Source organism: Bos mutus, chromosome 27, assembly GCF_027580195.1.
Source record: "Bos mutus isolate GX-2022 chromosome 27, NWIPB_WYAK_1.1, whole genome shotgun sequence".
Lineage (NCBI taxonomy): Eukaryota > Metazoa > Chordata > Mammalia > Artiodactyla > Bovidae > Bos > Bos mutus.
Genome location: NC_091643.1, coordinates 10,655,694 through 10,671,271, shown reverse-complemented (window position 1 = coordinate 10,671,271; position 15,578 = coordinate 10,655,694). Strand labels below are relative to the sequence as shown.

The following is a 15,578-nucleotide window of genomic DNA, read 5'->3' as shown; positions in this document are numbered from 1 at the left end:
CCCCAGGGACAGAGGAGCCTGGTAGGCTAGAATCCATGGGGTCACAGAGTCGGACACAACTAAATGACTAAGCACAGATTCATACATAATCAAAAGAAAAGTCTGCCCAATTGAGGTTTATCTGGAAGAACACAAACTAAACTTATCCATGTGATTATTATACTAAACAAAGAAAAACATATCACAACTGAGGAAGAATCTTTAACACTAAATACTCCTTCTTCAAAAATGTACTTCAGAATAAAATTTAGTATTAGTTTTAAGAAACTTTCTAGCAGTAATTTATAACAAATTTAATATATAATAGTGACTCATTAGAAGTAGATCCATCATATTTGATAATAAAAAAAGTGTCATTGCTGTTAGAGTACAATAGTGGAATACCTGAGACAAAAAGTAATAGTCTTTATTTTTTAAAAGTCAATAAATAATTAGAAAATGAAATAACAGAGGCATGTTTACTACACTCTTAAAAAAAAAAAAAAAACTATGTAACAAATTGGTGTAAAGTTAATGAGTTCTTTCCAGTACATTGAAAGTCTAAATGATTTAACAAAACTGAAAGATAACACAGAAATTGCAATAAATAGCTGTTTTTTTAAAGTCAAATTGCATTCAATTTACTCTTTATTAAATCCCAATCAACACACCCGTTTTAACCTGAATTGAACTACTCTTCTGCCAAAGCAGATCCTAAATTTTATCTAGAAATATAAGTTAAACAAGTGCATGAATCTATTTTAATGTTTTGGAACAGTGGCATAGGAAATTAAATATACATACACACATACGCACAAGGTGATGATGGCAAAAGAACAACAACAAAATAACATTAAAGGGAATAGATGGTTCATGGCTTGGTTATTGCTGCATCACCAGCACACAGAACAGTATCTGATATATATTCCAGGCTCAACAAACATTGTTGATTGAGTGAATGCACGGAGAATGTAATTCTCATTATAATAGCATAGGATGTGTGCAAGTGGGTGAGGACTGACTCTTTGATGCATTTGAAATACCCCATTAGGAACAGTGTTACTTGGAAGGTTTATTCCAAAGTTTTTCTTAAAGAGAACTAGGGAAGAATACAAAGGGACTTTTGATGTTTTAAACATTTTTATAGTCTGTACTCCATCAAAGTTATTTAAAAATAATGGCTATATTTCTCTGTGCTATATAATATATCCTTGTTGTTTATTTATTCTATACATAGTAGTGTGTATCTCTTAATGCCCTTGTTTTACCCTTACCTCTCTTCCCTTTGCTACCTGGTAACCACTAGCTGTGGGCTTCCCTTGGGGGCTCAGTGGTAAAGAATCCGTCTGCCAATGCAGGAGAGGTGACTTTGATCCCTGGGTTGGGAAGATCCCCTGGAGAAGAAAATGGCAACCCATTTCAGTATTCTTGCCTGGGAAATCCCATGGACAGAGAAACCCAGAGGGCTGACAGTCCGTGGGGTGACAAGAGCTGGATACGACTTAGTGACTAAACAACCACCCCTAGCTGTATGTTTCAGTTTTGTTATGTCTGTTATTTGTTTTCTCCTAGATTTTGCATATGAATGACAACTACAAAGGAACATTTTAGAAAATGAGTTCATTTTGGGGTAATTTTGCCTTACAAAGTACCAAAACATATTACAAGGCTGTTAAATTCGGCTCACTGTGATATTGGGCCATTGGCTTAAGAAATGAAAGTTGACATCTATACATCTGTATCTATTTATATGCCAGCATTTATGTCTATCAACTGATTTAACTCTTCATTTCGATGTTGGGCAAAACTAATACAATATTGTAAAAATAAAATTTAAAAAAAATCACTAAAAAAAAAAAAAAAGAAAAAGTTATATAGATATATAACATTTAATTTCCAGGGTGAAAATAGTTATTGTCATAAGAGTTATCAATTCAATGCATTCCCTACTAGGAAGGGAGAAACAAGCCCTGAAAATGCAGAATCTGAACTATTATCAGCTGGGCTACCATGTTGCTAGGAGCTGGCCTGCTGCTCACTGACAGGCTGCAGTGTTCCCCTGTTGAAAATGAATGATTTTATACAAGACCAACACCTGTAATCAAAATGGATGAAGGAAAAAGAGAAAAGCACTCTTTAAGCAAGGCCCTCCACTTTATTTCTGAGAAGGGTAAAACCTGAAAATTGTCCAAGTTACAATAGTGACCAAACACCCCCTTTTCCTGGCCAATGAGTAATTCCTGCTTCTTTGCCAGTTTCAACCCTGGCATTAATACTGTCTTTATTCTTGTGTTTGTGTGTGCCCATTCGCTAGGTTGTGTCTGACTTTTTGTGACCCCATGGACTGTAGCCTGCCAGGCTCCTCTGTCCATGAAATTTCTCAGGCAAGGATACTGGAATGGGTTGCCATTTCCTATTCAAGGGGATCTTCCTGACCCAAGGATCAAACCTGTCTCCTGCATTTGACAGGGAAATTCTTTACCACTGTGCCCCCTGGGAAGCCCCCTTCTTCTTCTAGATAAGAATTATTAAAATACCCAATCATAGATGAACTCCTGGTTTCTGACAGCATCTAGTCTTGCAAACTCCAGACTCTTTAAACCCTCCCCAAATTACCTAAGCCTCAATCCTCTAATTACACACTCTCATGGAGGTATATACAGTTCCCCATGGCATTTGTTTTCCTTTGCAGAAACTATTAATAAACCCAGCTTGTTCAACTCAGATGTGTCCCAGGTGGATTTTGGGAGAATGGCATTGGCACCTATATCTTTATAAATATCCCCCATTTTATACACGTGTAAGCTGTTTTTGCGCTGACACACACACATGCAGGTGTGTGCATTTATTTATTCCTGTATTCACAAATACAGTGATGAGTAAAATACTAGAGTAAATATCCCACAAAATATGGAGGGGTACATTTCTGGAAAAAAATCTGTAAGTTTTAAAAAACAACAAAATATCAATAAAATAGTGATAATATTTTATAGTCTTGGCATGTTGGAGGGCTTGGTGACGAGATATAAAATGCAATAGTCATAAAGGAAGAAGAAAGTTGCAAATTACAGGAAATGACAAACAGACACCATTAATAAGACAAAAATAGACTTCAAGGACAAGTTATTAACAAAGAGAGGAGGAAAAGGGTAATCGGAGATTTTTAAAAAGCCACTCCTATTTAAAGGGGGGAAAAGGAAAATGAATAAACAAAAATCCTTCTGCAAAATGGTGAAAATTGTGAGAAGGAATGGTTATTCATAAACAAAATTTTACAAAATGCAAAATCATTTTCAAACACACCAGTAATCAGAGAACTAATTATAAAAATAAGGCACCATTTGCAAATTACCTTGTTATAAATTAAACATTGCTAATAATTAGTTTTGACAAACACTGTTTGGTCATGCATCCTTATTTCCTTTTCATGAAAGAATACATAAATGCACATACACTCATGTAATGGTATTGAACTTTGGAACATTAAACACTGAAATGGAATCCAGAAAAAAGTTATATGCTCTAACTCATTTTTTAAGGATAAGATACTCAGTGAGAACCTGAGGAAACTGCAGAATATGATCACAACTTCAGAGTTTTACTCCATATTTTCTATATTATTTCTATGATGGGAATATTTACAAATACATATCCATTCACATAAACATAAGAAAAATTGGAAACATTTGAAAAATTTTAAATGAAGAAGAACCTTATTAAGGACAAAATCATTAAAACTTGATTTTTTAGTAAATGGAAGATATTTAATTTTACAAATTTTTAAGAATATAAAAATATTAAATAACATATAAATTATATAAATATATATATAATATAAATGCAATGCATTTACTTGAAAAATATTTGGTTAACATCATTTAAAATTATCATCTAATTTAAATAATAGTTGACTGCTATTTACCTTGTAAAAATATATATGTCAAAAAATCCTTTTTTCAATGTATTTCCATTATAGTAAAATGTGGTACATGACTCTATATTAAATATATTTTTGTTATATATATAAATATAGCCTAACTTTTTTTTAGCTTTATTCATAAAGGGAAATTTTAGTAAACAAGTCACTAAAAAGAGAGCTGGGAAAAGTTTTCTCTCGGAAATTCAAATGTTACATTTCCATTTTCATGTTATATTTATGTCCAGGTTATATCCAAATTAATTTTAATTTCCATATTATAATTCCAGTTGATAAATTACCACATATTTTAAGTATTCAATGCAAATGATCAACTGTTATTTTAGATATTATTGATTTAGTTCTTATAGTTGCATGTGCCTTTGAGAATTCTAGAAATAGTAAAATAATAAAGCTTCACTAAACATAAGTATATTATATAGTTGAAAAGTTGAACACAATAGAGTACTAAGTAGAAGCTGAGAAACAAGAACCAGTAAGTGGCGGAACTAAAATGGTATTTCTTCTTATGAAATTTTAGGAATGTCAGTTTAAGAACTGCTGTGATTATAATACATGTCAACTGAAAGGCCCAGTACAGTGTGCTTCTGGATCATGCTGTACGTCAAAATGTGAGGTGAGTTTCCGACATTTATGTTGATGATTGAACTGTCATAATAGAATGCTGTATGAACTGAATTAATGCAGAATTGATAGACTTCAGAAAAAATTCAGTGGAACAAAGTAGAGAGTTCATTAACAACTACGGGCAGTAAGGACAAATATGATGAGATAAAGAAGACATCTAAGATTAGTGCTGATTCTACATTATGCTGAAACCTCAGTTTACCGTCTTCTAATTTATCTGATAAAGAGTAGAATAAACATATACAGTCCAGTACAAAAAAAAAAATCAGCTCTTAAAGCAATTGTAAAGTCAAATGACTAACGGAAAAAATATAACGGAAATAGCAGACAAATGTAAAAAACAATGTGTGAAAGTAAAAGTCACTGAGTCGTGTCAAACTTTTTGTGACCACGTATAGCCCCTGTATCAGTTCAGTTCAGTTCAGGTCGGTCGCTCAGGCATGTCCTTTCGACCCCATGGACTGCAGCACGCCAGGCCTCCCTGTCCATCACCAACTCCCAGAGTTTACTCAAGCTCATGTCCATTGAGTCGGTAATGCCATCCAACCATCGTATCATCTGTTGTCCCCTTCCCATCCTGCCTTCAATCTTTCCCAGCATCAGGCTCTTTTCCAATGAGTCAGTTCTTTGAATCAGATGGCCAGAGCATTGGAGTTTCAGCTTCAGCATCAATCCTTCCAATGCATAGTTAGGACTGATTTCCTTTAGGATGGACTGGTTGGATCTCCTTGCAGTCCAAGGGACTCTCAAGAGTCTTTTCCAACACCACAGTTCAAAAGCATCAGTTTTTTCGGTGCTCAGCTTTCTTTATAGTTCAACCTCACATCAATGTATAACTACTGGAAAAAACAGCTTTGACTAGATGGACATTTATCAGCAAATTAATGTCTCTGCTATTGAATATGCTGTGTAGGTTAGTCATAACTTTTCTTCCAAGGAGCAAGTGTCTTAATTCATGGCTGCAGCCACCATCTGCAGTGATTTTTGAGCCACCAAAAACAAAGTCTGTCTCTGTTTCCACTGTTTCCCTATCTATTTGCCATGAAGTGATGGGACCAGATGCCACGATCTTAGTTTTCTGAATGTTGAGCTTTAAGCCAATTTTTTCACTCTCCTCTTTCACTTTCATCAAGAGGCTCTTTAGTTCTTTGCTTTCTGCCATAAAGGTTGTATCATCCGCATATCTGAGATTATTGATATTTCTCCCGGCAACCTTGATTCCAGCTTGTGCTTCCTCCAGCCCAGCGTTTCTCATGATGTACTCTGCCTATAAGTAAAATAAGCAGGGTGACATTATACAGCCTTGATGTACTCCTTTCCTGATTTGGAAACAGTCTGTTGTTCTATGTCCAGTTCTAACTGTTGCTTCCTGACCTGCATACAGATTTCTCAAGAGGCAGGTCAGGTAGTCAAATATTTCCATCTCTTTAAGAATTTTCCACAGTTTATTGTGGTCCATACAGTCAAAGGCTTTGGCATAGTCAATAAAGCAGAAGTAGGTGTTTTTCTGAAACTCTTTTGCTTTTTTCATGATCCAACGAATGTTAGAACTTGATCCCTGGTTCCTCTGCCTTTTCTAAATCCATCGTGACATCTGGAAGCTCACAGTTCACGTACTCTTGAAGCCTGGCTTGGAGAATTTTGAGCATTACTTCGCTAGCATGTGAGATGAGTGCAATAGGGTGGTAGTTAGCACATTCTTTGGCATTGCCTTTCTTTGGGATTGGAATTAAAACTGACCTTTTCCAGCCCTGTGGCCACTGCTGCATTTCCAAATTTGTTGGCATATTGAGTGCAGCACTTTCACAGCATTGTCTTAAGATCTGAAATAGCTCAACTGGAATTCCATCACCTCCACTAGCTTTGTTTGTAGTGATGTTTCCTAAGTCCCACTTGACTTCACATTCCAGGATGTCTGGCTCTAGATGAGTGATCACACCATTGTGATTATCTGTGTCATGAAGATCTTTTTTTGTACAGTTCTTCTGTATATTCTTGCTACCTCCTCTTAATATCTTCTGCTTCTGTTAGGTCCATACCATTGCTGTCCTTTTTTGTGCCCATCTTTGCATGAAATGTTTCCTTGGTATCTCTAATTTTCTTGAAGAGATCTCTAGTCTTTCCCATTCTATTGTTTACCTCTATTTCTTTGCAATGATCACTGAGGCAGGCTTTCTTATCTCTCCTTCCTGTTCTTTGGAATTCTGCATTCAAATGGGTATATCTTTCCTTTTCTACTTTGCCTTTTACTTCTCTTCTATTCACGGCTATTTGTAAGGCCTCCTCAGACAACCATTTTGCCTTTTTGCATTTCTTTTCCCTGGGGATGGTCTTGATCCCTGCCTGCTGTACAATGTCATGAACCTCCATTCATAGATCTTCAGGAACTCTGTCTAACATATCTAATCAAATAGATCTTGAATCTATTTGTCACTTCCACTGTATAATCATAAGGAATTTGATTTAGGTCACACCTTAATGGTCTAGTGGTTTTCCCTACTTTCTTCAATTTAAGTCTGAATTTGGCAATAAGGAGTTCATGGTCTGTGTCACAGTCAGCTCCTGGTCTTGTTTTTGCTGACTGTATAGACCTTCTACATCTTTGGCTGCAAATAATATAATCAATCTGATTTCAGTATTGACCATCTAGTGATATCCATGTGTTAAGTCTTCTATTGTGTTGTTGGAAGAGGGTGTTTGCTATGACCAGTGCGTTTTCTTGGCAAAACTCTTATTAGCCTTTGCCTTGCTTCATTCTGTACTCCAAGGCCGAATTTGCCTGTTACTCCAGGTATTTTTTACTTCCTACTTTTGCATTCCAGTCCCTTATAATGAAAAAGACATCTTTTTTGGATGTTAGTTCTAGAAGGTCTTGTAGGTCTTCATAAAACCATTCAGCTTCTTCAGCATTACTGGTCAGGGCATAGACTTGGATTACAGTAATATTGAATGGTTTGCCTTGGAAATGAACAGAGATCATTCTTTCATTTTTGAGATTGCATCCAAGTACTCCATTTCAGACTCTTTGGTTGACTATGATGGCTACTCCATTTCTTCTAAGGGATTCTTGCCCATAGTAATAGATAGGTCATCTGAGTTAAATTCACCCATTCCAGTCCATTTTAGTTCTCTGATTCCTAGAATATTGATGTTCACTCTTGCCATCTCCTGTTTGACCACTTCCAATTTGCCTTGACTCATGGACCTAACATTCCAGGTTCCTATGGAATATTGCTCTTTACAGCATCAGACTTTACTTCCATCAGCAGTCACATCCACAACTGGGTGCTGTTTTTGCTTGGCTCCATCTCTTCTTTCTTTCTGGAGTTATTTCTCCACTGTTCTCCAGTAGCATATTTAGCACCTACCTACCTGGGGAATCCATCTTTCAGTGTCCTGTCTTTGTGCCTTTTCATACTGTTCATGGAGTTCTCAAGGCAAGAATACTGAACCTTGTGTGCACCAGGCCCTGTATATTTCATGGAATTCTGCAGGCCAGAATACAGGAGTGGGTAGGTAGCCTTTCCCTTCTACAGGAGATCTTCCCAACCTAGGGATCGAACCCAGGTCTCCCACACTGCAGGCGGATTCTTTACCAGCTTAGCCATGAGGGAAGTCCAAATGTGTAGGGGAGTGAAAATGCAAAGAATCCTCACACATTAATAAATCAAAGTTGAGTCACACACCACACACACAAACACACACAGTGGCAAATGGAGTACAATTTACAACAATGAAAAGTATAATTGTTCAGTGTGTGCACTGATCATCTGCAGTAATTAAGATAAACACAAATAAAATGATAACACAATATTATAGAGCAGTTATCCAAATAGCGATTTTAAAAGCAATATCAGATATTATCTAAGGAATGGGACTAATTTGGAAATTTTAATTACTTTAATCCCTTTCTTGAGCAATTTTTGCATATTCCAAATAAAGTATAAATTATTACATTAATTGATTATTATGAGTTTATGTCTTACATATATACCCTAGAAACATGACCATGTGTGGAAAGCTCAGGAAAAAAAAAAAAAAGTATTAATTACAGGATAATTTGCAGTAGCAAATCTTAAAGGCAAACTTAATATTTACTGTTGTTGGAATGGTTACATAAATTATTGAATATAGTACAAGAGTTAATAAGTTCAGGCTAAATATGTATGCACTTAGAAAGCAAGTTTCATAATGCAAAATATTTTAATTCCAACTCTGATAAGTTATATACATATAAATATTCCATATATTCTTTTTGTTCATTTTTTTCAATTAGAGTATAATTCATTAGAGTAAAATTATTTTAGTGAATGCTTCTGAGTATTATGACAAACATATTCAACCTTATAACTAGCCCCACAATCAAAGGATAGGCAATTTCATTACTGGTTCTCTCAAACACCCCAACCTGCATGCCCATTTGTAGACAGTTCACACCTCCACCCACAGGCCCTAGTAACTACAGATCTGTTTTCTGCATTTCTGGTTTTGCAAAAGCAAATTGCATTTTATTCAATCTCATGTGTGTAAACATTATAAATAGGCATCTTCAGTTCACTCACACAGTGATATCCAACTCTTTGCTGCCGCTGCTAAGTCGCTTCAGTCGTGTCCGACTCTGTGCGACCCCATAGACGGCAGCCCACCAGTCTCTGCTGTCCCTGGGATTCTCCAGGCAAGAACACTGGAGTGGGTTGCCATTTCCTTCTCCAATGCATGAAAGAGAAAAGTGAAGGTGAAGTCACTCAGTCCTGTCCAACTCTCAGCGACCCCATGGACCGAACCCTACCAGGCTCCTCCATCCATGGATTTTCCAGGCAAGAGTACTGGAGTGGGGTGCCATTACCTTCTCTTTGCAATCCCATGAATTGCAACATGCCAGGCCTCCCTGTCCATCACCAACACCCAGAGCTTGCTCAAACTCATGTCCATTGAGTCGGTGATGCCATCCAACCATCTCATCCTCTGTTGTCCTGTTCTCCTCCTGCCTACAATCTTTCCCAGGATAAGGGTCTTTTCTAAGGAATCAGTTCTTCAGATCAGATGGCTAAAGAATTGGAGCTTCAGTTTCAGCACCAGTCCTCCCAATGACTATTCAGGATTGATTTCCTTTAGGACTGACTAGTTTGATATCCTTGCAGTCCAAGGGACTCTCAAAAGTCTTCTCCAACACCACAGTTCTTAGCATTATGCATTTGAGCTTCATTTATGTTGTGTTTATCAGTAATTCATTCCTTTTTTTATTGCTGAGTAGTATTGCAAGCAATTTAAGGATGTACCATAGTTTGTTAATGCAGTTCCCAGTTGAGGGACATTTGGTTCATTTTCCATTTGGGGTGGTGAAAATACAGCTGCTATAAAAATATTCATTAGCAGATTTTGCATGAATATTAGGGTTTTTTCACTTCAGTTCAGTTCAGTCGCTCAGTCGTGTCCGACTCTTTGCGACCCCATGAATCGCAGCACGCCAGGCCTCCCTGTCCATCACCAACTCCCGGAGTTCACTCAGACTCACATCCATTGAGTCAGTGATGCCATCCAGCCATCTCATCCTCTGTCGTCCCCTTCTCTTCCTGCCCCCAATCCCTCCCAGCATCAGAGTCTTTTCCAATGAGTCAACTCTTCGCATGAGGTGGCCAAAGTACTGGAGTTTCAGCTTTAGCATCGTTCCTTCCAAAGAAATCCCAGGGCTGATCTCCTTCAGAATGGACTGGTTGGATCTCCTTGCAGTCCAAGGGACTCTCAAGAGTCTTCTCCAACACCACAGTTCAAAAGCATCAGTTCTTCGGCGCTCAGCCTTCTTCACAGTCCAAGTCTCACATCCATACATGACCACAGGAAAAACCATAGCCTTGACTAGACGGACCTTTGTTGGCAAAGTAATATCTCTGCTTTTGAATATGCTATCTAGGTTGGTCATACTTTTCTTCCAAGGAGTAAGCGTCTTTTAATTTCATGGCTGCAGTCACCATCTGCAGTGATTTTGGAACCCCCAAAAATAAAGTCTGACACTGTTTCCACCATTTCCCCATCTATTTCCCATGAAGTGGTGGGACTGGATGCCATGATCTTAGTTTTCTGAATGTTGAACTTTAAGCCAACTTTTTCACTCTCCACTTTCACTTTCATCAAGAGGCTTTTTAGTTCCTCTTCACTTTCTTAGATAACTATAAATGAAATTGTTGGTTTGTACAGTAAGTGTATATGGAGTTTTATAGGAAACTGTAAACCTATATTCCAAACTGGCTATATACTATTTTGAATTCCCAATAGCTATTTATGAGCCTTGCAATTGGTCTGCAAAATAAATGTAGACTCTAAAACTGCACAACATGATTTGATTTTGTCATTGCTACTAGTTTATTATTTAACCTTAAAAAATCATTTTACTATAAATAGTTTCTCTGAGTTTACAGATCTTTGATCAATCAGAGTTTGGTTTCATATACTACACCACTTCATATATGGAGATGAACTTTATATAAAAGAATATCTCTCACATATTATAAACAGAATATTTTGTTACTTGTTTTGCTTTATATAGTCTTATTTTTTAGAACAAGTAAGATGAGGAAAACAGAATTTTGCAATTAACACCATTTATTCCATTTCTGGGTCTCTTTATTTCCTTCTGTAAATTTCTGCTCAGTAGCATACTCCTTATATCTGAAGACTTCCTTTACTATTCCTTGTAATTTCTATCTGTTGAAATCAATTCTCTTAGTTATTATTTTCTTGGGCAAGTCTTTATTTCACAGTCATTATTGAAATATATATTTCCTAAGAATGGAATTCTGGGTTGAAAGAGTTTCTTTTTCATACAATCCTTTATAAGATGCCATTTCATTCATGTATTTCTCATCTTTGTCTCAGTCTGTTAAGTATTAAGTCAATGGAACTGGATTGTAGAGTGTGTGTGTTACTTCAACATGCACAGAATGTCAGCTTCTGGCCATGGTGAATTTCATCATAGAAGGCAACGATGCCTGATTAAGTCAACAGGGAATAAAGATATGATCATAAATGTACTCTTTATCTGAGCTATAAAAGGGACTTTTAGCTCGCAAATGACAAACATAATGGTGATGATGACAATAATGATAATAGCTACCCCATATATTGTCTACCATATGTTGTTCAAGCACTTGTTACATTAATTCAGTTTAATACTAACAAGAACCTTAAGAGAGAATGATTATTATCCCAAGTTTACAAATGAGGAATTATGTGTCTCATTCACACAAATAAGTTAGTAAAAGTCCAAGCAAGATATTAAAACCAGGAAGCTTTTTAAAAAATTTCTTCTATATTGGACTATAGTTGATTTACGATGTTGTACTGGTTTTGGGTGTACAGCTAAGGGATTCAGTTATACAAATTATATATGCATAATTCTTTTCCCATTTAGGTTATTACAGAATATTGAGGAGAGTTCCCTGTGCTATACAGTATGTCTTTGTTGGTTATCTATTTTAAATATAGTGGCGTATATGAAACCAGGGAGTTTGTCTCCTGGATATCTCCAAGAAGAAAATGGTAGAGGCAATGTTTCTCCAATTTTGAGGAGCAAGTATGCTTCATCTGTTTCATCTGTCTCCATCCAAATGCTGGTTAGTCTGGTGGTCTTTTGATGTAAAACACAAAACTCGTGGAGAATCCTTTTAGCCTTTGAGACAGTTACTTTTCCTCAGGCTTCATCATCAATACTCTGCCTGCCTTTTCCTTCAGAGAACTCAGCAGTAGGGCTCTGTAATCCTCTCTAGTATCAACATGGTAAGTTCCCTACCTATGAACCTCTGTCAAATATGGCAAATGTGCATTTGCTTCCCCAAGGAACCAGAACCCGTGCTATTAACATCAAGCATGATTGAAACATCGCCCTCCATCTCCTATTCCTGATGATCCTTCAGCTCTCCATCTCTCACCTGGTCTCGCTCCTCCAGTCAGTAATTCTTGCCTGTTCTCTCGATGCCAGCCCCTGGATACCAGCTGTTGTGCTGTACTAATGCATTGTCCAAGATGTTATAAGATTTAAAATGTTTATTGTTTGGGTTTTTTATGTATTATTTGTGTGAAAAAGACAATAAATCTGTTACAGTATGGTGCTATACAGCCAACTGTGTTAGTTAAGTGCCTAGGCTAACTTTGTTGGATTTATGAACAAATCGGATTTCCAAATGGAGTAGAGTGCCTTGATATGTAGGGGACTCGCTGTAATCAGGCACATCTCATTTTCTCTTCAGTAAGAAATTGAGAAGAGTCACTCATGGAACATGATTTTCATTCTCCTCCTAGATATCAGTAGCAGGCACTCCCTGTAGAAAGAGTGTGGATCCAGAGTGTGATTTTACCGAATATTGCAATGGGACTTCCAGCAATTGTGTTCCTGACACATATGCCATGAATGGCCAGTTGTGCAGGTTGGGGAATGCATATTGTTACAACGGGCGATGCCAAACTACTGACAACCAATGTGCCAAGGTATTTGGAAAAGGTATTGCTCTTTTTTATATATTTCTTTTTTTCTTATCTTTGATGAAGCAGTGAAAATTAATAATTTTATTAAGCCTCAATTTCAGGGTACATATCTTCTTTTTTTTTTTTTTAAGTGTTGAGCACATTTAATGTAGGCTGGGTTAGGTATATTAAATGCATTTTTGTTATTTTCAACTGAAAATGCTTTGTTGAGATACAACTCCGTTATAAGTTGAAAAAATCTATAAATAATATGTCATTGTACAGATGTATTACAGTGGATTTATTTATCTATTCACCCAATGAAGAATAGTTGGACTGATTTCCAGCTTTTGGTCATCACAAATATAGCTGCTATGAATATTCATGTACATATCTTCTTAATATCCTGCATGATCCTTGGGGTGGATATTTAAAGCACTTTCATACCAGAGGACACAGTAAAACACCTCTGAAACTGGTTGATTTGTTATCTGAACAAGCCACATTTGACATGGAACACCATTTTTACTTTAAATAATGATTGAGACAAATGATGTTGATTAAGAGTTGGGTATTTGGAAGACATCAAAAATGAATGAAGTGAGCATGTAATTTCAAGGAAAATAACTGGCCGAATCTGTTGCTAAGGCTAAAACTCAAAATTTTTCAACTAAAACTTTGGGTTTTAGAAACATCATCTGCCTCTGTGATTTGACAGCTTCCCCACACACTTAAAGTTAAGTGTAAAAATTTAAATTAAAATTAACATTAGTATTGGGGCTTCTCTGGTGGCTCAGATGGTAAAGAATCCGCCTGCAATGCAAGAGACCCAGGTTTGATCCCTGGGTGAGGAAGGTGCCCTGGAGTAGAACATGGCAACCCACTCCAGTATTCTTGCCTGGATGATCCCATGGACAGAGGAGCCTGGTGGGCTACAGTAAATGGTATGGCAAAGAGTCAGGGACAACTGAGTGACTAACACACACAATATTAGTATTAATGTGATTGTTACTGCGAACTCTTTATAAGTAGATTGCTTATCTCCATTTTGTTTCCTTTTTCTTCTGGGAAACATATTCCTTCTTTGCCTCATTTTGCCTGATTCTCTATTTACATTTCTATGTATTAGGTGGGTTGGGGACTTCCCAGGTGGCACTAGTGGTAAAGAACCCACCTGCCAACGCAGGAGACATAAGAGACGCAAGTTCAATCCCTGGGTCAGAGGGCATGGCAACCCACTCCAGTATTCTTGCTTGGCGAATCCCACAGACAGAGGAGCCTGGTGGGCTACAGTCCAAAAGTATAGAATCATATTTCCTCACTGAAGAACTGATAGGATAACAGTTGTCTCAGGCAAATGATTAAAATTTGTTTTTATACTTCACTTTTTAAACAAATTTTGAGAATAATTCACATGACTAATACATATATCCCTCCTTTTCAGATAGTGATTATTCATAATACCTCAATATAATTTTATATTTTTAGAGAAGTAAATTAAATTTAGAATGGATCAAAATTACTCAGTGACATTCAAATAAAATCATTTGCTAATTGAGTAAAGATAGCAGAATACCAAATTTCAGTTATTTGTCCAGCTGTAACACAAGGTTTATAGTTTGTACCAAATTACACAGTACTTGTTTCATGTTGTCTTCCTAATTATTATTTTTTTAATTTCCTGTAAGTTTTTTTTTTATCTTCCTAATTATTTGAAACTCATCTTTAGTAACAAGTTTCAGGTTAGGTGACAACCAAAATTCCAGAGCTACAGAACTTTCATCTCTCATGAATCACAGATCAGTGCTATTTTCTCTATGCTATGTTTTCAAGATGTTGCTTTTTACATGGTTCTTTGTTGTTATTTTTACAATGCTCATTTGCATTTGAAAATATTATTTGTCTTTGCCACAGTAACTTTTTTTTTGTTAACTTTACAATATTGTATTGGTTTTGCCATATATCAAAATGAATACACCACAGGTGTACATGTGTTCCCCATCCTGAACCCTCCTCCCTCTTCCCTGCCCATACCATCCCTCTGGGTCGTCCCAGTGCACCAGCCCCAAGCATCCAGTATCGTGCATCGAACCTGGACTGGCGACTCATTTCATACATGATATTATACATGTTTCAATGCCATTCTCCCAAATCATCCCACCCTCACCCTCTCCCACAGAGTCCAAAAGACTGTTCTATACATCAGTGTCTCTTTTGCTATCTCATACACAGGGTTATTGTTACCATCTTTCTAAATTCCATATATATGCGTTAGTATACTGTATTGGTGTTTTTCTTTCTGGCTTACTTCACTCTGTATAATAGGCTCCAGTTTCACCCACCTCATTAGAACTGATTCAAATGTATTCTTGTTAATGGCTGAGTAATACTCCATTATGATTATGTACCACGGCTTTCTTATCCATTCATCTGCTGATGGACATCTAGGTTGCTTCCATCTCCTGGCTATTATAAACAGTGCTGCGATGAACATTGGGGTACACGTGTCTCTTTCCCTTCTGGTTTCCTCAGTGTGTATGCCCAGCAGTGGGATTGCTGCATCATAAGGCAGTTCTAT

General features: G+C 36.8%; 1 protein-coding gene across 1 annotated transcript in view; it reads left to right on the top strand.

Moving 5' to 3' along the window:
- The window catches only part of LOC102267793 (disintegrin and metalloproteinase domain-containing protein 18), a 108,282-nt gene that overhangs the window by 48,055 nt on the left and 44,649 nt on the right, over positions 1-15,578 (top strand). The window contains exons 13-14 of the mRNA XM_070364105.1: positions 4,437-4,532; positions 12,839-13,037. Of these exons, the coding sequence (XP_070220206.1) occupies positions 4,437-4,532; positions 12,839-13,037 (295 nt within the window). The remainder of the gene's footprint in view (positions 1-4,436; positions 4,533-12,838; positions 13,038-15,578) is intronic.